The sequence below is a fragment of the Ornithorhynchus anatinus genome, chromosome 16 (assembly GCF_004115215.2).
Source record: "Ornithorhynchus anatinus isolate Pmale09 chromosome 16, mOrnAna1.pri.v4, whole genome shotgun sequence".
NCBI lineage: Eukaryota > Metazoa > Chordata > Mammalia > Monotremata > Ornithorhynchidae > Ornithorhynchus > Ornithorhynchus anatinus.
In genome coordinates, this window is record NC_041743.1 from 10,964,412 (window position 1) to 10,985,849 (window position 21,438).

A 21,438-nucleotide genomic window follows, 5' to 3' on the forward strand; every position below is an offset into this window, starting at 1 on the left:
GGAGGAGGAAGAGGAGGAGGAGCAGCAGCAGCAGCAGCAGCAGCAGCAGCAGCAGCAGGAGCGGGGAGCGGGGCGCGGGGCGCGGGGGAGGCCCGCGGGCCGAGGATTCCCGCGGCGGGGAGGCGGAAGCGGCGCGAGGGAGGGCGGTCTCGCGAGAGCGGCCGCGCTTCCGGCCCTTGGCCGCTCTTCCCCCCCGGGCCGCGGGTCGGGCCGTCCCTGCGCCCGCCGGGCCGCGCCGCCTCCGCCGTCGTCCGCCCTCCCTCCCTCCCTCCTCCCTCCTTCCTCCTCCCTCCCTCCCGCCCCGCCGCCCCCTTTCGCCCCCGCGTCCCCTTCCCCCGCCCCTCCCCCCCGCGTCCCGCCCCGCCGGGCCCGGAGGAGCCGGAGGAGAGGAAGATGGCGGCGGCCGCCAGCCCCGGCGGGGCCGCGGGGCCGCTGCGAGGAGCCTGAGGGACCCAGCGGCGCTCGGCGGGGAGACGCGGCGGCGGAGGATGAGCCTGCAGAGCGCGCAGTACCTCCGGTGAGAGCCGCGCTGGGGACGGGAGGAGCATCCCGGGCAGGACGGGTGGCAGCCCGCCGGCGGGGGCCCCGGCCAAGCCAGGGCTTGCGGGAAGGACGGGGGGTCGGGGGGCAGCGGGATCGGGCCCCCCGCTGCACCGGCTGAAGGGGCGGATCGGCGGCGTGGCTCCGTGGACAGGGTCAGAAATCATGGGTTCCAATCCCGGCTCGGCCACTTGTCAGCTGGGCGACCGTGGGCCAGTCCCTTCGCTGGTCTGGGCCTCGGTGACCGCCTCTGTAAAATGGGGATGAAGACTGGGCCAACCCCATTGCCCCTGTGTCTACCCCAGCGCTTAGAACAGTGCTCGGCGCTTAACAGATGCCGACGTTGTTGTTGTTGTTGTTATCTGGACCCCCCCGGGGGTGGCGGGGGTGGGGAAGGGTCCGGCCTAGGCAGAGGAGCGAGGTGCCCCTTCGCTCGGGAGGATCTACTGAGCGTCTCCTATGTGCAGAGCCCTGGACTAAGCGCTTGGAAGGTAGAATTCGGCCCCAGAGAGACCATCCCTGCCCGGCCTCTCGGTCTAATCCGGGGAGACAGACGGACAGAAACAAGACAGCGTGATCCCGACAGAGGCAAGGGGATGGACAGCGTGGCTCAGTGGTAAGAGCCCGGGCTGGGGAGTCGGAGGTCATGGGTTCGATTCCCGGCTCGGCCACCTGGCAGCTGGGGGACTGTGGGCAAGACACTTGTCTGGCCCTCGGTGACCCCATCTGGAAAGTGGGGATGGAGACCGTGAGCCCCACGTGGGACAACCTGTGTCTACCCCAGCGCTTAGAGCAGTGCTCTGCACGTAGTAAGCGCTTAACAAATGCCACCGTTATTATTATTAGGAAAACGACCATCAGTGCAGCCCTGGGGAGGTGAGGTCGGTCCTCTAGGCCCAAAGGCCGTGGGGGGCGGGCAACGGGCCTGCCAACTTTGTCGTAGCCTACCCTCCCTAACGCTTAGGACAGTGCCCGTCGGCGCCCAGCTGGTACTCTTGGGCGACTGATCGCGCCAAGGCGGAAGGTGATGCCCTAGAAAGGGGATGAGGAGGGATTGCGGTTTGGGGAGATAGAGCAGGGGGACCTTTGTGCACGTCGAGGGAGAAGGGATAGCGAAGACCCCGGGCGCTTGGTACCCAGAGGGAGAGAGCAGTGGGAGGAGTGGGAGGGTGCAGCAAAAAGGATGAGGCACATGGTCCGAAGAGCTTAGAGGTGGGGTGGAGGAAATCAATCCATCAGTCGTATTTAGTGAGCACTCATCCCGTGCAGCGCACTCTACTAAACGCTTGAGAGAGTATATTATAACAGAGTTGGGAGACACAACCAACAGGCTCCCTCTGCCCACAAAGAGCTGCCAGTCCAGAGGGGGAGGCAGATATCACTACAAATAAATTGTTGCTCTTCACTCATTCGATCGTAGTTACTGAGCCCTTACTGTGTGCCAAGCACTGGAGTCAGCACTTGGGAGAGAACGGTATAACATCAGACACATTCCCTACCCACAGCACGCTTGCTATGTATATAAGGGTTGAAAGACTGGGGAGGCCGTGAGTAAAGGACAAGAAAGTGGAACGCAGTTCTCTGATGAAAAGGGGGAAGGGAGGCGTAATTGCTGCACTGAGGCCAAGTATTATGTGGGGACTGGGAGAGTTCAGCCGTCTGGGGAAAAGTGGAGAAAAAGATGCCACCCATTTGAGTTAAGGGGATTAATTTGGGTGACCAAAATGGAAATGAAGAGGCAGGTCATTATACCAAAATTCTCGAGGGAACTGAAAGTGATGTATGGGAGGGTACATACTATATCAGCTTATGGGGAAGCTGTCCTGGATATCAGAGGACCTTGATCTATTGGGATTTGATGAGGCCCCTTTAAGAAAGCGAAGGGTTGAATTAGTAGGCAGTGCAGTGTAGTGCGGAACATTAAAAGGGAGAATTAGTCGTATGTATCGATCGAGTGCTTACTGTGTGCAGGGTGCCTACCGAGCCCTTGGGCGAGTACAGTATAGTAGTTGGGGAGACACATTCCCTGCCCACAGCGATTGTCCAGTCTAGAGGGGAAGAGAGAATGTGGATTGAAGAGGCAGGTAGGCCTTAGAGGGCAGTGACGGTGGGAGTTGTAAATACAGCATTCAGAAATACTAAGAAGAACAAAGGATGTTGAAAGAATAAAGTATGATGAAGGCCTGGAAATCTGGGGTTTTACCCAAAATAGGTGAAGCTGAGCACTTATGCTGTGGGGAGTTAGGGTATTGTATGGTAGTGTCGATATATATTAAGCATCAACTGAGTGCAGTCTACTAAGTGTTTTGGGGAAAAAAGCACAGGGAGCTTACAATTGAACGGTGCTGTGTTTGTGTTGTTCAGTATTCTTGCTTCTGGGAAAGCCGGCCCGGCCCGTGGGAGATTCAGTCCCCTGCTTACAGAATGATTTTAGTGGGGCTCTGATGAATGGACTGGAGAAGAGGGATGAGAATGGGAATGAATAGTTTTGGTAGAAATCTAGGCCAAATCACCTCCCATACCTCCCCACAGTTGTAAAAATCACTAGCCAAATAACCCCGGTGTCAGGGAACGTAAGAACCGGGCCCCTGTGGAGGGGTCTTTATTGGCGAGTGGCTAGAAGTGAGGCAGGGAAAATCCTGAACAGGTATCTCTACACCCTGTCTTGATTGCATAAAAGCATTTGTCAGAGTGTGCCTTAGGCCTGCGACCGGATTTGGGGTTTCGAGACTGAGGGAATGAAGAAAGGATAAAGTTTGTACCCTCGAACGTCTCTCCGTTTCCTTCCCAGAGTTCTGGCCTTGCTTAATTTTGCTCCTGCGAAGAATAGGATGTCTAGATTTGGGAGGATGGAGGGGTGTCATCACAGTTGGTGGAAGCATATTTTTCTCCTCCGGCTTCTCCCTGTGAAAATAGATTTTGGCTTTTCCCAGTCTCTGAGGATGTTTCTGGAGGTGGTTAGATATGTGGAGGTCAGTCTGTGACCTTGACCACGGGAACAGAAGATTAGTTACTCTACTTTTATCCATGGTGGAATGGACAATGACCAAGCAATTTTCAAACTGCATAGCTACTGACCACTCCTCCCTCTTCTTTAAGAAGTTGAAATTTAGGACCGCCACAGTCCTAAGGGGGTAAGATAGCTCCTCCCCAAACCTATGAGATTGTGATCGCCGAGTGGGAAAGGGACTCTGTCGGATCTGATTTCCTCGAATCTGCCCCAGCGTGCACCACAATGCTTGGCACATAATAAAGGGTTTAAATACCGTAATTATAGTTTTGCCACAGTTGGATTTTAATGGCTAATGGTGAGTGATGTGAGCAGCCTGCGTTAATGTGGGATGTTGAAAAGAAGAGGAGCAGTGTAACACATCTGGGAAGTATCGAGAAGGCGGCCGAAAGCGGGAGGCGTTCGTATAGCGAAGGAGACTCGGTTCTGGGTCCCCTTTTATTCTCCATCGACACCCACTCCCTTGGCAAAATCATTCACCCCCAGCTTCAAATACCAACTCTTTGCCGATGATTCCCAAATTTCCTTCTCCACATCTGACCTCTCTCCTTCATTGTGGTCTCACATTTCCTTCTGCCTTCAGGACATCTCTACTTGGATGTCCCACGGACACCTCAAACTTAACCTGTCCAAAATGAAACTCGTCAGTTTCCCACTGGGTCCTGCCCTTCCCTCAGACTTCCCCTTCTCCATAGGCAGCACTGCCATCCTCCCTGTCTCAGAAGCCCGGGATTTTGGCGTTTTCCTCGACTCCTCTCTCTCTCTCTCTTGCATCCCTCATAGCCGGACTGTCACCAGTCATTCAGTCAATCGTATTTATTGAGCACTCACTGCCTGCAGAACACTGTACGAAGTGCTTGTTACAGTACAATATAACAATATATCCTGCACACCTTTAGAATCTGTCCTTTTCTCTGCATCCAAACCGCTACCTTGCTGATCTGAGTACTTCTCATATCCTGTCTTGATTACTGCATCAGCCTCCTTGCGGACCTCTCAGCCTCCTGTCTCTCCCCTCTCTTGTCTGTATGTCACTCTGCTGCATGAATCATTTTCAAACAAACTGTTCAATTTGTTTCCCCGTTCCTCAAGGTCCAGTGACTGCCCATCCACCTCCGCATCAAACAGACTCTTACCGTCCTCAGCTTTAAGTCACTCGTTCAGCTCTATCCCTCCTACCTTAACTTACCGATCTACTACAATCCAGCCCCTGCACTTCACTCCTCTTAATGCCACCCAACTCAGTGTACCTCAGTCTTGTCTGTCTCACCTCCGACCCCTTCCCCACATTCCTCCCTCTGGGCCTGGATCTCCCTCCACTTTCATATCCCAACAGGCCTCCACCCTTCCCATCTTCAGAACTCTACTAAAATCACATCTCCTCCAAGGCCTTCACTTCCCCTTTTTTTACCCTTTCTCCTGCATCTCCGATGTACATGGACCCGTATCCGTAAGCACTTGGATATTTACTCCCCCCCGTCCCCCCCCCCCCCCATCTCATATGCCTGCATCCCTATACTCAACTCCTTCACCTCTCTGGAGTTTATTTCAAAGTCTCTCTCACCCTCTAGTCTGTAAGCTCCTTGCGGGCTGGGATCATGATGACCAGCTCCATTGTATCGTTCTCTCCCAAGTTCTTAGTACAGTGCTGGGTACAGAGTAAGTGTTCAATAAATACTATCGAGTGGGTGGAGATTAAGTGTATCTGGGGTGTTGGCTGAATGGAGACCTTGGAAAAGAAGAAGATTCATGCAACTTGGAATGAGGTCAGGTGGGGAAATGGGTGGTGTGGGCAGATTGAGAGTGCTAAGGCTGTATTCATTGGGTAAAGGGAGTGAAAGCGAATCACTGGGGTCAGTAGCCCAAGTAACCTGAAGAGTATAGTTTGAAGGGAAACTTAGTCTCAGAGTTTTGAAAATGACTACATCTTGGGTTCTGATTACGTACACTGAGAGAGAAAATCAGAAAGGAGGGTTCGTCTTCACTTGACATTCGACAGTGGGAGGTTTTGAAGGTTTCACTGAGGTAAAGGGAAAAGTTGTAGTTAGTAAGGGATTCACCTACTGGCGGGTAATTGAAGGGAAGACTGCAGCTGAGAGACTGTAGCTCAGTGGATAGGTGGGATGAGAAGAAGACAGACAAAATTAAGAAAAGGACCTGGGTTCTAATCTCAGCTCTGCCATTGGCTTGGTGTGTGACTTTGGGCAAGTCACTTAACTTCTCTGAGCCTCAGCTTCTTTGACTGTAAAATGAAGATCCCTGTTCTCCCTCCTGCTTAGACTGTGGGTCCTATATGGAACAGGGACTGTGTCCAACCTAACATAATAATAATAATGATAACGATGGTATTTATTAAGCATTTACTGTGTGCCAGACACTGTAGTAAGCACTGGAGTGGATATAAGCAAATCAAGTTGGACAAAGTTCCTGTTCCATGTGGGGCTCACAGTCTCAATCCCCATTTGACAGTTAAGGGAGGCAGAGAGAAGTGAAGTGAGTTACCCAAGGTCACACAACAGACAAGTGACGGAACCGGGATTAGCACCCGTGACTTTCCGACTCCCAGGCCTGTGCTGTCTCCATTCCCCCATGCTCTTCTCTTGTATCCTCCCCATAACTTAGAATGGTGTTTGACAGGTGGTAAGTGCATAACAAATACCATTTTAAAAGAAAAGGAAAAAATGAGGGATTGGATCACCAGGAATCAAAACTTGGAGAATGTACAGTAAGTGTAGACGATGTACCAAAATGTATTAAGATTGGGTTGGAGGGGAGGAAAGCAGAATGATGCCCAGTAAATTTAAAGAATTATATTTCTTGGGCCAGGAAAGATGAAAAGAAATTTGTTTTATGGAATAATAGAAAAGGAAATAAGGTCAGAGGCTGTTGAGGCCTAACGGAGGGAAAGAGCAAGCAATCAGTTGTATTTATTGCGATCTTACCATGTGCAGAGCACTGTACTAAGCATTTGGGAGAGTACACTATAAAGCAGAAGCAGGAGGCATTATTATCAGAGAGATTAAAGGAAGAGTGTCGGGCAAAATCGTAAACTCCTTATCTGCCAATTCTATTGTACTCTTTCAAGTGCTTAGTTCAGTAATCTGCACACTGTAAGCACTGATTATGTACCATTGATTGGGAATTCTGTTCAGGGTGGAGAGGAGGAGGGCTGAGTAGAAGCTGTGATGGGGATGTCCTGGCGATCAATTAATAAAGTTCAGGAAAAATGAAATTTTCAAAGGGGATAATTACTTTAATTGATTTTTCTCTGAACTGCAATAGAGAAACAGAAACAAATACTAGTGGAGCCCCTCTAGAGTTTAAACTCGTGCCCGTGTCGGCTAATTCTGTTCATTCAATAGTATTTATTGAGCACTTACTAGGTGCAGAGCACTGTACTAAGCACTTGGAATATACAATTCGGATTGCATTGTTCTCTCCCAAGTGCTCAGAACAGTGCTCTGCACGTTGTAAGTGCTCAATAAATATGACTGATATAATCCGGATGAGAAATTGAAGGTGTGAGCATCCCAAGGGAAAGGTAGTTAGGACTTAGTGTCTTCAGTGTCCACTATCGGTGTTTAAAAAGAAAAGCTCGTGGGTGGTGATGGATGCGCTGAATCTCAGCAAACTTTTAGAATCTACTTTTGTTTTCTCACGCTTCATTTTTCATGTGTTTTTGTGGTCGGGTTTGCTTTATTTTCGCATTTAGCTGTCCATGGTATAGGAGCAAGGTGATAAATTATTTAAAAAGTAGATTACTTGTTAGAGCAATAGGGATCCAGAGATTTGCCTGAAGTTTGGTTAGGGCGGTGGGAATGCAGATGAATATTGAAATCTAAATTTGAGTATGTATTTTAGTCAGGACTCCTGGTCCTCATGAAGATGAGAATGGTTCCCAGGGTAATCAGAAATTTGGATTCATATGTTTCTTATTCTGTTTTTGACTCCTGGAGTGTCAGGTTCTCTTTAATGAAGGTGGTTATTCATCTTACCTGAACAGATATGTTTATGTTTGAATGCCTGATTGGAGCCTGCAAATTCCTTCTGGAGTGGTGAAAAGAGAATCATACCCCTTTCACCTTCCTTAGCACTCACAAATACATGGCTGCTCAGGTTATTTTGACCACTCGTTACTTGTATTTTTATGTTCGTCTCTCCCGTTAGCATGTAAGTTCCTTATAGGTAGAGAACTTATCACATTCTGAATTTTCCAAGGGCGTGGTATTCGAGTCATTTGGTCGTATTTATTGAGCGTTTATCTTGTGCAGACCACTGTACTTTGTGCTTGGGAGAGTACAGTACAAAAGTAAACAGACACAGTCCCAGCCCACAACAAGCTTACAGTCTAGAGTACAGTGTACTGCACTGAGTGGGTGCTCAATAAATGCTGCTCTTGTGGGTAGGGGAAGGTGTCTGTTTATTGTTATATCCTACTCTCCTAAGTGCTTAGTACAGTGCTCCGCACCCACTAAGCACTTTGGAAATATGATTGAATTAGGATCTAGCATTTACGTGCTAATGCCGTACTAATACTAATTAGTACTAGTACTAATGCCATGTTCTAGTACTGATCGTTGTGCACATCACCTAGTAAGTCACCAAAACCCTTGCAGGAAATTATTATGGTGATATGCATAAATTATTTTAAGTGTCCTTTCAGGAACAGACTTGTCTCACTCCTCTTTGAGATGTACAGACGTGTAAGGGCTACCAGGTGAAAGATACTGGCAACAGGATTCTAAGGATGGACATTTTCCCTTTGCTTACCAACTCTATTCTCCCACTGCTCCCCATCTCATGCTTTCGGTTCCTCCCAAGTTAGTCTCATTGGGCCTCATCTTCAACTCTCCGAATGCTAACCCCTTGCTCTTGCCTTTTTTTTTTTTTTTTTGAAACTCTTCATCTTCAAAGCAGTCCTGAAATCCCATCTCCTACAGGAGGCATTCCCTGATTAATTTTTCCTTTTCTTAGGTGATATTCTCCCAACTGCCTACCACCGCAGCGCTTATGCACTCACCATTACCCATCATACTTTTAATCAGTCAATCAGTTGTGTTTATTGAGTACTTACTGTGTGCAGAGCACTGTACTAAGCGCTTGGGATAGTGCAATATGACAGTAAACAGAAACGTTTTCTGCCCATAATGAGCTTACAGTCTAGAGTACCAATTTACATACACTGTTATATAAGCAGTTATAGATAAACAAATCCACCTCTGCATTCTCTTCCTCCTCCTATCTGTAAAATGTTCATGTCTCCACCACCAGATTGTAAGTTCCTTGAAAGCAGGGATTATGTCTCTTTGCTCTTTTGTTCTCTCCAAGCCACTCGGTACCTTCCAGTGCACACACAGTAAATATTGATGGATTGACATGTCTGCCTTGGATCCCTCACCCTGACCTTCCCCAGTATGACAGAGTGAATCAATCCATGTTTGTTTTTGAGTACCTGCCATGTTCAGAGTATTGTACTAAGTGCATGATAGAGTAGAACAGAATTAGTAGACTCAATCCCTGCCCTTGAGGAGCCTTCAGGTGTGGACCATTTTGTAGTCCATCAAGTTTTAGGGCCATGCAATTTTAGAATGGAATCAGTAGTACTTTGGGTACAGTTCGAACCAGGAGACATATGAGCAGAATAATGAGTTTCAGATTACTGTAATATTTCAATAAAAGCAGATTTTATTGTTTGATTTTTAAAATTTAGTTGGATTTACAATTCAGTTTTAATATGAACCCCCATGAAAATAATGAAATTGATTCAACTCAACTAGTATGATGTCTTTCTTCATTATTCGGTCTTCAGTATATTTTTAGCACAAAAAAACCTTCTTATTTAAGTATAGGATTTATTTTTAAAAGCATAACTTGGTAGGCAAGGGCTATTTAAAGGGCATGATTCACAACAGGGTAAACAGGGAGATTTCAGGAAAAAGAGGCATACTAAGTAAGCAAGCTTTGTCATAATTAAAAATGCAAACTAATCCACCTCATAATCTGTCCACTCACCTACCCAATTCTACTTGGCTGGAACCATAGAACCGGCACACCCAAGAACAAGATTAAGAAAGCACTCTGTAGCATTTGCCCCGGTGTTTTTTTGGTGCATTCATTATTGTAAGCCTGAGTACATTGGGTCTAGACTTATCCTCCATTCATAAAAATGGTCACGCTATCACCAGTTCAGAAATCTGACTTTGGCTTTCCTGGGCATATAATAAATTCAGTTTGGGCTCATGAGACAGATAAATGTTTCTTCTATTTTGCCTCTTCTTATCGCCTCCGGTCACTTCCCTAATATCTCTACTACTAGTCTCCCCCCCTGGCCCCCCACTCTTTTCTTCTTTCCCCATCCTCCTTCCCCTTCTCAATAAATGCATTTTTTAAATCTAGGGAAAAGACGGATGTTTGCCCAGAGCGGTGGTGAGAGGTCCTGGTGGGGGCTCTGGTATACAAGGAGCCCATCTGCTTGACATGGAGTAGTTAAAGGCTGAATTAGGGTAGGAATCCCTCTTTTTTTCTTATGGTTTTTGTTCAGTGCTTACTGTGTGCCCAGCACTGTACTAAGCACTGGGGTAAATACAAGCTAATCAGATTGCAGCCAGTCCATGTCCAACATGGGGCTCATAATCTTAATCCCCATTTTACAGATGAGGTGCCTAAGGCACAGAGAAGTGAAGTGATTGACCCAGGGTCACATAGACAGGTGGCTGAGCCGGGATTAGAACCCCGGGCCTTCTGACTCCCAGGTCTTTGCTCTCTCTGTCCACTAGACCACACTGCTTCACTCCCTTACTACCAGTCCCTTATTCCTGGTAGCTAAAGGAAGGGAACTCAAGACTGTGAACCCCACGTGGGGTGGGGACTGTATCCACACTGATTAGCTTGTATCTATCCCAAAGCTTCTTACATACTAAGTGCTTAACAAATGCCATCAAAAAAAAACCTCCCCAAAACAAAACTCTGTTACTAGGGAGGGGAAGCTGCAGTTTGAGAGGACAGGAATGCCTGAGGATTGATCATTAACTAATCTATAGTCTAATATTTTGTCATTGAAAAAACAATCACCCATTGTCACACAAATCTAGACTTAATTTGAGGGGGGGCAGTTAGGATTGTTAATGGGTGCATTTTGATATTTTGAAATGCAGGCATTTGGAGTCTGTTTGGTGGGCTGTGGCATTCCAGCAAGTAATTGCTTCATGTATCTCAAAGTATCTGAATTTTAACTGGAGGTGTCTGCTATGAAACCACTGAAATGGGGAATGGGACTGCGGCTTAATTGGTTGTGCGGTGTTCATGGTTTGGACTCCAACTCTTGGTGGAATATATTTTGTGAGCTGCAGGAGAAAAATAATCTACCGCAAACAGTTCTCTATGTGGAGACTGTCAAATGATGCCGGAGAGCCTCCTCAGATGAAGATTTTTTTATGGTGTTTTTCATTTTCTAAATTGCATTCCTTATGAAGCTGGAGCCAGAGTATGCCTGCGAAGTCAAGCCAGCTTCTAGCACCACCCAGTTCTGCTTTGCCTAGGCCCAAACTTGGCAGAACATTGTTCCCAGGGCCCAGAATCCTGAGGACAGTCACCCCTCACTTGAAGGCCAGAACATTTTATGTATCCATCCAGCCTCTCTCTTCCGTACGGCCTCCTCTGCTTTTCCCCACTTCCCCTCCAGGTTTCCCAGAATCTAAAGCTGATAGAAATCTACCCAGTTACAATTATCTCAAAAAAGTGGCATCAGCTCGGAGGTGACCCTTCGATAGAATTGGAGCTGTAGAATTCGGAATTGGTTTCTGTTTTATAGTATCCCCAAGCCAGAGCCCGCCTCTGTTCAATCAGTCTTATCCGTGGTTGAACTGCCTTTTTTTCTTGTCATGTATCTCTCTGCAGAAAGACCTTTGTTGCCTGCCTATTGTATTTAGTCACTGCTAAAGCATTTCTTCCAAGTCTTCTCTTTCCTGTGTTCAGAGTAGCCCTCACCTCATAGTTATCTGTTTATCATTCCACAGTTTGGACTACCATATTGGAATGACCTTGTTGTAGTCACTCTTGAAGTGTTACTGTATCCTCTGGAAAGGTGAGCAATAAGGGGGAAGAAATTACATGTAAAGGGATGACAGGTCATGAATAATAGTAATGAGGTGTAACTGTATCTTCTCCCTGACTTAAATAATATTACACAAACCTGCCTGAATCTTAGGTGGGTCATACCATCCCTTCCAAAAGCTAGGTGCAATGCACAGTATAGGGAAGTCCTGAGATAGCTAAGTGGAACTTCCCAGAGCAGAGCTCTATTCGGGCAATCCACTCATATTTATTGAGCACTTACTCTATGCAGAGCACTGTACTAACTGCTTGGGAGTATAGAGTTCAACCCGTTCCCAGTTCGCAATGAGCTTACAGTCTAGGGGGAGACCGACAGTAATATAAGTAAATTATGGATATGATACATTACGGATAATGATGAAGTATTTAAATTTCATTCTTTTATAAATTTGGAATGATCTTTGCTTAAGGCAGTTGATCTTGTGGGAGTTCCAAGTCGAGGGAACAGCTTGTGTGAGGGGTGGAGGTGCGAGAGAGTCAAGAGCCAAGTTATTAAAAGGTTAGCTTGGGAGAAAAGAATGGTAGGTTGAGACCCTGGTGAAGAGAGCAGACCTAAGATAATTGGGTGAGGCTTGAAACCAGTTATGTAGAGTTTTTGCTGCACATCAGGCAACCTGGAAGCTTTGAGGACAGGAGAGGTATGGGCTGAGGAAGGTGGAACCAATACAGTGTTCTAGGTATAGACCGGAAGGGGACAGACTGGAGGCAGGAGGCTGATATAAGGATCTACTTGCTATGTGACCATACCTTGTACCAAAGTGGTAGCTCTTTGGCTGACTAGGAACCAAACCAGCATTGAAACCAACCTCTGTGTGTAGTAAGTGCTCAGTAAATAGCACTATTGATTGAACCAAGGAATCATTGAATTTGGAAGACTCTGCAAGCCATCAACTGCTTTTCACACAGAGCATGGTGATAGTTTTCAAGGACATGTTGAGATGAGATGATTTCTTGAATAGGGGCCAAATACCTTTATTTTTCCTTGGGTCCTGTTTATAGGCAAGGAACTTGTCTGCCAACTCTTTTGCATTATACTGTCTCTCAAGCACTTAGTACAGTGCTCAACACACAGTAAGTGCTCAATAAATACCATCGTTGAATTGAGAGCACCAACTTACTCATCACTGTATCGAAAACTAACTTTACAAAATGGACCAACAGTGTTTGTTCTCACTAATTCTGAACAATGTAATGGGCACCAGGCCAAGAAATGTGAACATGCATTCATTTTCTTTTTCAGCTTAAGTCATCGCTTCTGTCTTCAAATCAAATGAGAAATGAGAAAGTGGTCTAAGGTCATGCTGAGTTTTTAGGGCTCTAGTTGTTTTCTGTAAAAAGTAAGCCAGAAAATAAAACAGTAGTGTAGTCCTGTAAAAAGAACTCCCCTACCCCCAAACTCACCTGGCTTTCCACCCGTAATCACTACAATCAGGATGGAGGAGGCGGGAGGCCTTGTAAGAAGCCAGTGGCGTGGAGCCCAGCGAAAAATCTAGTTGAGGCGGGTTTGGGTGAAAGGAGGTGGAGCTGATTCACATCTTTTCTGTGTACCCTTGAGGCAAGTAGGGAAGAACTAGGAGTGTGGGTTCGAAGGGGAAGTGTCTCTATGAATTCTCTTCCCTCCCTCCTTCTGCAGTTGGTGGCTTGGAAAAGGTGCCTTGATTTTTGAAAGACTAGCTGCCTATTGAAGAGAGAGGTATATTCCCAAAACATGAGTATTTGCTTTGTAAGGTATAGATGTGTTTTAACTTGGCTTTTATCTGATGTAGTGTACTCGCCCAAACGCTTAGTACAGGGCTTGGCACACCCTAGGAGCTCACTAAGTAACATTGATCAATGTCCTCTTTTTATGCAACAAGATAGAGCCTTGTGGGCATCAGAAAAAAAGTCTATAGGTGGGTAGATGCCCATGCTTTAAACTTGCTTTTCTGCCAGAGGTTGCTGAGGAAGAGGGGCAGGGGAATTTTGCCCAAGGTTTTAGATGTGGTTTCTTGAAGTCATTTTGACTTGCTTTTCTACGGCCACTACAGAAAGCTACTATGGAAAGATGAGCATGTGCTTTATAATAACAATAATGCCTAGTTAAAGTAAGCTGAGCACCCCAATGACTGCCCTATAAGTCTCCGGTTGGAGCCGGGCAGGAGATGTTGACATTCCTTATGTTTTACAGGGTTAGATCCAGCCTGCCCAAAAATGAATGTGAGGATCTGTGGGTTTTTTGTGGCTAATTTGCCCGTTGTGTTTGAGCTTGGCACCTTTCCTGATTGTCTGAGACAATGAAGTAAAGACTGTTTCGATTGAAGGTGCAGTGGGAAGGCAGAACGGGCATTTCTTCTTTCTTTGCGGGAAGCATTACGTGTTGGTATTGCAATTGGGCCTCGTTCTTTGTTAAACTTGGTGGAAAGCATGGGGCCCTGCCCACGCCAGATCTAGAACCCACGCTTTCTGACAATGGACCAGGCTCTCTCGAGAGCCTGTTTGGGGGGGCCCCTCTTGCCTCTCTTTACAGGGTTAGTGGTTTCTGGTAAGGGCAGAAGTTGAAGTGGGTCCACGTTCTTAGAGCGTTAAGGGTCAGGTCCTGGAATTTTAGTCGGTATAGCCAGGCCCGGCATGGGCAGTAGATGGGCACTGAGAAACTTGAGCCTTTTGCTTCAAAAGAAGGCACTTTTGCCTCAGACCCCAAGGGGAAAAAATGGGCAGCATGTCCTCTTTCACGAAGAATGATGCTGCAGCATGCCTTGATTGGCTCTTGCAGTATTGCTGTCATGGATTTACACAATATTTGCCGAATCCACCAATGGAACAGTAGGGCTGTACTGAACTAATCAGAAAAAGCTTGCGCCTTTTACCTCGTCTTTGCCCAAAACTCACTTCCAGAAAACATTTTTGAAATATTTTGAGACTCTCATAGGCTTTGGAGTAGATCCCCTTTTATGTCTTCTTAGAATGTATTTGCCATCCCATTTCCATGCTGGTTTTTCATTTGTCTAATATAGATCATAAGCCTTCGGGGCAAGATTTGTTTCTTACTCTATTCATTATAGCCCTGGAGCATTTTTGGAACTTAGTAAATCTTAAGTAATAACATGGGAGACCACACTGACTGCAGAGTGAAACGTGCCAACTTTCATTGTTTTATCTTACCCTAGATTAATATTGTTGTAGCCCTAAGTTCAAAGATGATAGTCACAGCTTCTGGCCAAAGTTGTTTATCAAGCAAAAATAAGGATGTTGCCAGATGCGATTAAAAGTCTACATCACTTGTTTTGGCAAGAAAATGATCAGGGTGGAATCTGCTTTTGGCATGTAGAAGTGCACGTGGTAAGGACTGGCAAAATTAGTTAACTGTAGCTGGCATAGGGAGAAGGGGGTGGGTTTGTTATGGTAACCAGCCACCCAGGAATTCCTCTTTTACCTCTTCTCGAAAGGTCATGCCAGGACATCCTCGTTGATATCTGCTCCCATATAGCCTCAGACCTCTCCTGGAACACTCCAAAGGCTTCCAGCAAAAATGCCAAGGAAGCTCTGCCCTGCATCAGGCCCTTTGTTCTAGGGCTTTTCACAAGAAGAAGGGAGAAGAAGGCTGGAGATAATGTTTAACATGACGATTTGAAAGGGGAAAGGGTGGGGCCTGAAAGCAACAAGCATTGAGAAAAACGTTGTGGCGGCACCTTGGGGAAGCCAAGGTGTGAGTTACCCAAAAGGGAAGAAGGGGCTGGACAGATGTATTTCCCCAACAAGAACATTTAGGTAGTGGGTAGAGCATGGGTTTGGGAATCAGAGGAACCTGGGTTCCACCACTTGTCTTTTATGTGACCTTGGGCAAGTCACTTCATTCCTCTCTGCTTCATTTTACATAGTTTGTAGAATGGGGATTAAGACTGTGAGTCCCATATGGGGCAGGGACAGAGTCCCACCTTGTATCTATCCCAACCCATAGTACTATGCCTGGCGCTTACTAAGTAAGCGCTTAACAAATACCGTAAAAAAAAAAAAAATCAAGTGCTCATTATTCAAATAAAAGTGAATTTTTCCCCCTTTAGACTGTGAGCTCATTGTGGATTTAGAGTGCTCTGCACGCAGTGCGCCCTTCAGTAAATAGGATGGATTGAATCTCTCACACCTGGGAGTATAATTGCTCTGCAAATAGTTCTCTTCATATTGGGGCCTCTGGTGGTCAGCGTACTCATAGGTAACACCTGCCTGCTCTGCCTGTAGTCTGGGTGTTCATTGGAGCATAATTCTCTGGCGACCCAGAGTTTCCTCAGTATTCGCAAAACTCCGCTGGGCCCCATTCCTTCTCTGTACAACCTTAGCCCTTTCTAATGTGCAGGCTAAGTGTTATGTCTCTGCTCCATGTCTTCTCTATTTTCTGCAGCCATCAACACCGAAGGAATTGGGAACTCTTGGACATAGTTACAGTTGAGGAGCTTTTGAATTCACATCCAGACCAGAAGCCAAAGCAGTCAAGGATTCGAACCTCTGCCTAGAATTTGGCTAATCTGTTCTTACCTTAGGACCTAGGGAGAAATAGAACTTGAGTTAGGATTTTAGAGACATTGATTTGAAGAGCTAGTCTTACGGTTTGGAGGAAGGCCCACCGTTTCAGACTAATTGGATTGTCCGATACAGGCATACAGCATGATACAGCCGGGTTTTGGTCTTCGTAAATCACGAATGGCCGTACTGTGGGGTATGTTTTCCCATATATTTTCAGGCAATTAGTTGGTTTTGTGCCAGAGCCAGCCCAATTATGGTGGCCAGGTAAATAAAAATGATTTTCAATCCCTCTCCTTCTTATTCCTAGGGTTTACGCGCCTTCAATGCTCCAGTATTTGTATGGTTTGTGTATTTGACTAATAACAACTGGTATTTGGTAAGTGCTTCCTATGTGTCAAGCACTGTACTAAGCTCTGGGGAGGATACAGTATAATCAGGTCAGGTACAGTCTCTGTCCCAAAATGGGTTTGCAGTGTAGCTTAGGAGGGAGAACTGGTATTGAATCCTCATTTTACAGATGCGACCCTGAGAAGTTAAGTGGCTGAAGTGGAGTTGCAACCCAGGTCCTCCAATTCCCAAGCCCATGCTCCTTGGATTATATCATCAGCAGTTCTGGCTGGCCACTGCCCCTTTCTCTCTCTCTTTTTGCCTTGAAGCCCCACTTTTCTTCCCCAATTCCCACTGTTAAAAATGCCAGAACAGAAGAGGGGGCAACGTGGCCATGCTGACATCCACAATAGTTGCTGCCCCCCAACATTACCCAATCACTCCCTGTCCCAATTTCTATGACTCTGGCTAGGGTGAGGAATTGGAGCTACCAACAGGAAGGGAAATAGAGAACAGGGTTCGTGGCTGGGGGAAGCAGTGGTTGCTGGCATTACTAGGTTCTGTTAAAAAAAATAAATCCCAGAGCCCTTGAGGCATAACAGTAATAAGTGGTTTTAGCACTGTGTTAAGTGCTGGGGCAGAAAATCAGAGCAGGCACAATGGGAGATGGAGGAGGGGCTGAGTTTAGGATATGTGAGGGGAGTGAGGATATGTGAGGGGAGTGAGGGGACTGTTGAGGACAGGAAAGGTGCAGGGTGCAAAGAATTGACTTAGCTATAGTGGTTGTATGTAATAGCAAGAGAGGACTCTAAGGATGGTGGGGTAAGTCAGCAAGTAGTAGAGGAAATAGCCCAAGGTATGCTTGTAATTCATTGTTGTAAGTCCTCCTAAGGACTCCTCTTGCCACCCCCCCCAAGAATGGAGTTGGGTTGTAGGGGTGGGAGGAACAGGAGGCAGGGTCGGGGGGAGATTGATAGCCTAAAATTCAATTTAGATGAGACATCTACTTTCTCAAGCGCTTAGTAGGTGCTCTCCGTGCAGAATGCCCCCAGTGTCATCATCTGTGGCATTTATTGAGAGCTTACTGAGTAGAGAGCATTGAACTAAACACTTGGGAGAGTACAGTACAGCAGAGTTGGTAGACATGTTCCCTGTCCACAGTGAGCTTATACTAAATATTATTGAATGGTTGGTTGAAACCAATTTACCTATAGCTGAGTGCAACTGCTATTGAATGCCTAAAATTATTATTATTATTATTATTATTGTTGTTGTTGTTAAGGGAAGAACAATAAAAACAAATATTCTGTTACTTTCAAAAATCAGTCCTATTTATTGAGCACTTAATGTGTGCAGAGCACTGTACTGTATTAAGCTCTTGGGATCTCACAACATAGCAGAGTTGGTAGACACATTCCCTACCCACAGTGAGCTCACGATCTAGAGGGTCTAGCTAAACTCTAAGGTTTTGTAATGTATAAATCCTTTCATAGGGTTTAGATGGCACTCTCCCACAGAGCCAGTCTTTCATTCCTTGGTTAACACAGGGAACGTTAAACCTTTAAAGTGAGTCCTGGACCATAAAATATCCCAGGTCATTAATTCAATAGTATTTATTGAGCGCTTACTATGTGCAGAGCACTGTACTAAGCGCTTGGGATGAACAAGTCGGCAACAGATAGAGACAGTACCTGCCGTTTGACGGGCTTACAGTCTAATCGGGGGAGATGGACAGACAAGAACAATGGCAACTAAATAGAGTCGAGGGGAAGAACATCTCGAAAAACAATGGCAACTAAATAGAATCAAGGCGATGTACAATTCATTAACAAAATAAATAGGGTAATGGAAATATATACAGTTGAGCGGACGAGTACAGTGCTGTGGGGAGGGGAAGGGAGAGGTGGAGGAGCAGAGGGAAAGGGGGAAAAGAGGGTTTAGCTGCGGAGAGGTGAAGGGGGGGTGGTAGAGGGAGTAGAGGGAGAAGGGAGCTCAGTCTGGGAAGGCCTCTTGGAGAAGGTGAGTTTTAAGTAGGGTTTTGAAGAGGGGAAGAGAATCAGTTTGGCAGAGGTGAGGAGGGAGGGCGTTCCAGGACCGCGGGAGGAGGTGGCCCAGGGGTCGACGGCGGGAACTCAGGTCAACTTGGATATGGTACTTATGTTGAAGATGGATGGATTTATCTGAAAAGGAAGGAAAGCCCCCAGTTCTGCTCTTAAAAAGTGGAATCATTTAATTAAATGTTTTATTTTTATATCCCAGGAATCTTTAATGTCACTTAAATACACAGTTAGTCATTTCCCATCCACCACTGAGATTCCTGGGCTAGAACAACACTAGGGGAGTGGGAGAGCCAGTGACTCCCACTTGGTACTCTGTGCCATAAAGGAAGCATGTACCACCGCGATGCCTGAGAGGGAATCAGAGAGATAGTTGGAGAATAGGCCCCACAGGGGAGAAAAACTAAATGTTTTCTATGGAAAAGGTATCAATGTTCAGTAAATCTAGGGAATTGAGGTTCGTGGAGGGAATTCCGTTTAAAGAATCATTTCCGGGGTCAAACTGGAGCCAAATTGTCTACTACTCTGGGTTATTTCTTGAGATTTTTAGGTCAAGATTACCGGAGAATTTCATTTCCCAAGTGCTTTTCCTTACAGGTGAACTTGCTTTTTCAGAAATGTGGCAGAATTAATTTTTTTGAGAGTAGAGGATATGAGGGGAATATTAGAAAGAGAACTATTGCCCAACTGCTATCTCCTAACTACTAGGGAAGGAAGAGGGTCAATTGACAATTGGCTCAATATGTCCACCAGAATGCCAGAGCAAGACCTGCCCATTATGACAAGTCTAATGCTCTTAGGTGACGTATTCCCACAGAAGCACTGAAAAATCCAGGCCAAGGTGTGTTTAGTCTCGTTTTACTTAGTGTGGGTTATACTATTTTGGTCATATTTTAGCTTTCAGAAGTTGGGGTGTAAGTTTTTTTCAGAGTCAAATTATAAAAGTGGAAAAACACTGTAGAAATTGAGACTGCATCTACTATACAGTGGCAAGGTGAAAGCTGTCAGCTGACTTGGTTTAGCTGTCTTTAGATATCTTTGAACTACAGTCCTTAAAATAGAAAAAAAGTTAAGTGTATATTAAGTCCAAACAAATGGAGAGTGAAGAAGACACTTTACATGCTCGTTTAATGCCTGGTACTTTGGGAGAAAAAAGGTGTATTTTAAATTCTGACTCTGCCTTATCTGTGTTTTTCCAATAGTCGCTAGTCATATATGTGTCCGTGTGTGTGTGTGTGTGTGTGTGTGTGTGTATCTGTGTGCGTGCACGTGCGTGTAGTGTTTGTCACAGGCTTTGTGTTTGAATTTTTACTTGCATGAAGTGGCTGCCTCTCACCTTCGGAGAACTACTATTACAGATGAGTAATCTGTGTTTTCTAATTGTTGCCATGGAGTAAAAAAAAATGAGAGTAATGTATGTACTGTGTTCATCTCTTTTGTGAGTTTCCTCAATTGGCAGTCAAACGAGCAACAGTTAAAATTGTTAGAAATAGATGTACCTTTGAGAGTCCTTACCTTCATTTAGAGTTCTGGACTCAATACTTGAGAGTAAGCATCGATGCAACATTTGACGTTACTGCTTGCTCTACTGTTATTTTGAAGTATCTGTCAACTGAGTTTTGATTTTTCTCTGCTCCGTGGCGTTTCCTTTTCCGAGGAGTATGTGCGTCGGAGTTAGCCTCTAGTTGGCTGGCTGGAGCACAAGGCCCTCTTTCTCATTTAACTAGGGGAAGATCCAAATTAGGAAGTGAGTCCAGATGGATAAAACAGATATCCAGATGAATACGGCCTGTATGGTGGTTCTTCAGGAAAAAAAGTAATAGAGCAAATCCAGCACCTCTATTTCTTCTATTGTCATTTCAGGGACCAGCTAAAGAAGAAGGTAAGAACGCTTAGAAAATGATAACAGTTTATTGGTTCTTAGAGCAAATGGAGGTAGTCGTCTAGCTACTAACACAAGTTTGCTGATAAATACTGTACAACCGTAATAAGCAAAGTATGGTTTCCAGGTTGTTTCTGGCTCCATCCCAGCTGCCACCAAGTCCCTTAACTCTAAATCATAAGTTGGGACGAACTACAGCTTTTCCGTATCGGCGTAACCCCACAAACATCCTAGTACTACCCCCTTCCAAGATAATCGGAGATTAAAATCTACGAAAATTCACGTGCCACAGATCTCACACTCTGTGCATTATTTGTCGTTCTGGGTATGGAGACAAGTGACTCCCTGCAAAACTGCTTTAATATTACTAACCTGATTTTTAACACCTCTTCAGGATTTTAGTTAGTTTATTTACTCTGAAGAATGAATATTAAGACACCATGTTCTCAGTAAGGTGGTCTTCAAATTTGCAATTATTATGACAGTGAAGATTTCTGAACTGAAATTTGTGGAGGATCCATTCTCTAACAGAAGCAACCAACTGTAATTTGGGGAGCTATTTTTAGGATTTAAGTACATTCTTTTCTCCATGAGTCACAGGAAATGGTACTCCTGTCATTGTCCCAACCTACCGAAAGGAATAGTATAAATTAAAAGACAAGTTCCAAAACCTTATGCTGTGTTTTTTTAAAATACTTTCTTACTCCAAAATTCAAAATTTCTAAAGCGAATGATGTCAAGTGATTAAGAATCAATTTGTCTAGAACAGTGGTATTCAATCTCCTCTGCTAAACAGTGACTAGCCTGCAAAGCAGGATAATGCCAGAGTTAAATTCCTTGTGGATTTAATCCTGGGCCTAAAAGAACTTCTTGTGTTTGGAGTGTGGAGGCTTTTTAACATCAGGTAGTATTTGAGTTCCCTGAGAACATGAGCATCTCTAAATGGCAAGAGTGCCTGACTTGTGGGATCTTGGACTCAAAAACAGACAGAGTATTAATATGGGCAACACATA

At 45.6% G+C, this 21,438-nt stretch overlaps 1 protein-coding gene across 6 annotated transcripts in view; it reads left to right on the forward strand.

The window, feature by feature from the left end:
- The first annotated feature begins 386 nt into the window (after positions 1–386).
- Positions 387–21,438, forward strand: part of SMG7 (SMG7 nonsense mediated mRNA decay factor) — a 69,427-nt gene continuing 48,375 nt past the window's right edge. For 3 of the 6 annotated variants that reach the window (XM_039914400.1, XM_039914399.1, XM_029080552.2), the window contains exons 1-2: positions 392–517; positions 20,271–20,425. Coding sequence is in view for 3 of the 6 variants with exons in the window: in XM_029080551.2 (XP_028936384.1) it covers positions 489–517 (29 nt within the window). In the remaining 3 variants the exon portion in view is untranslated. Of the gene's footprint in view, positions 518–20,270; positions 20,426–21,438 lie in introns of all 6 variants that reach the window. The other 3 variants (XM_029080551.2, XM_039914402.1, XM_039914401.1) reach the window with 3 other exon arrangements.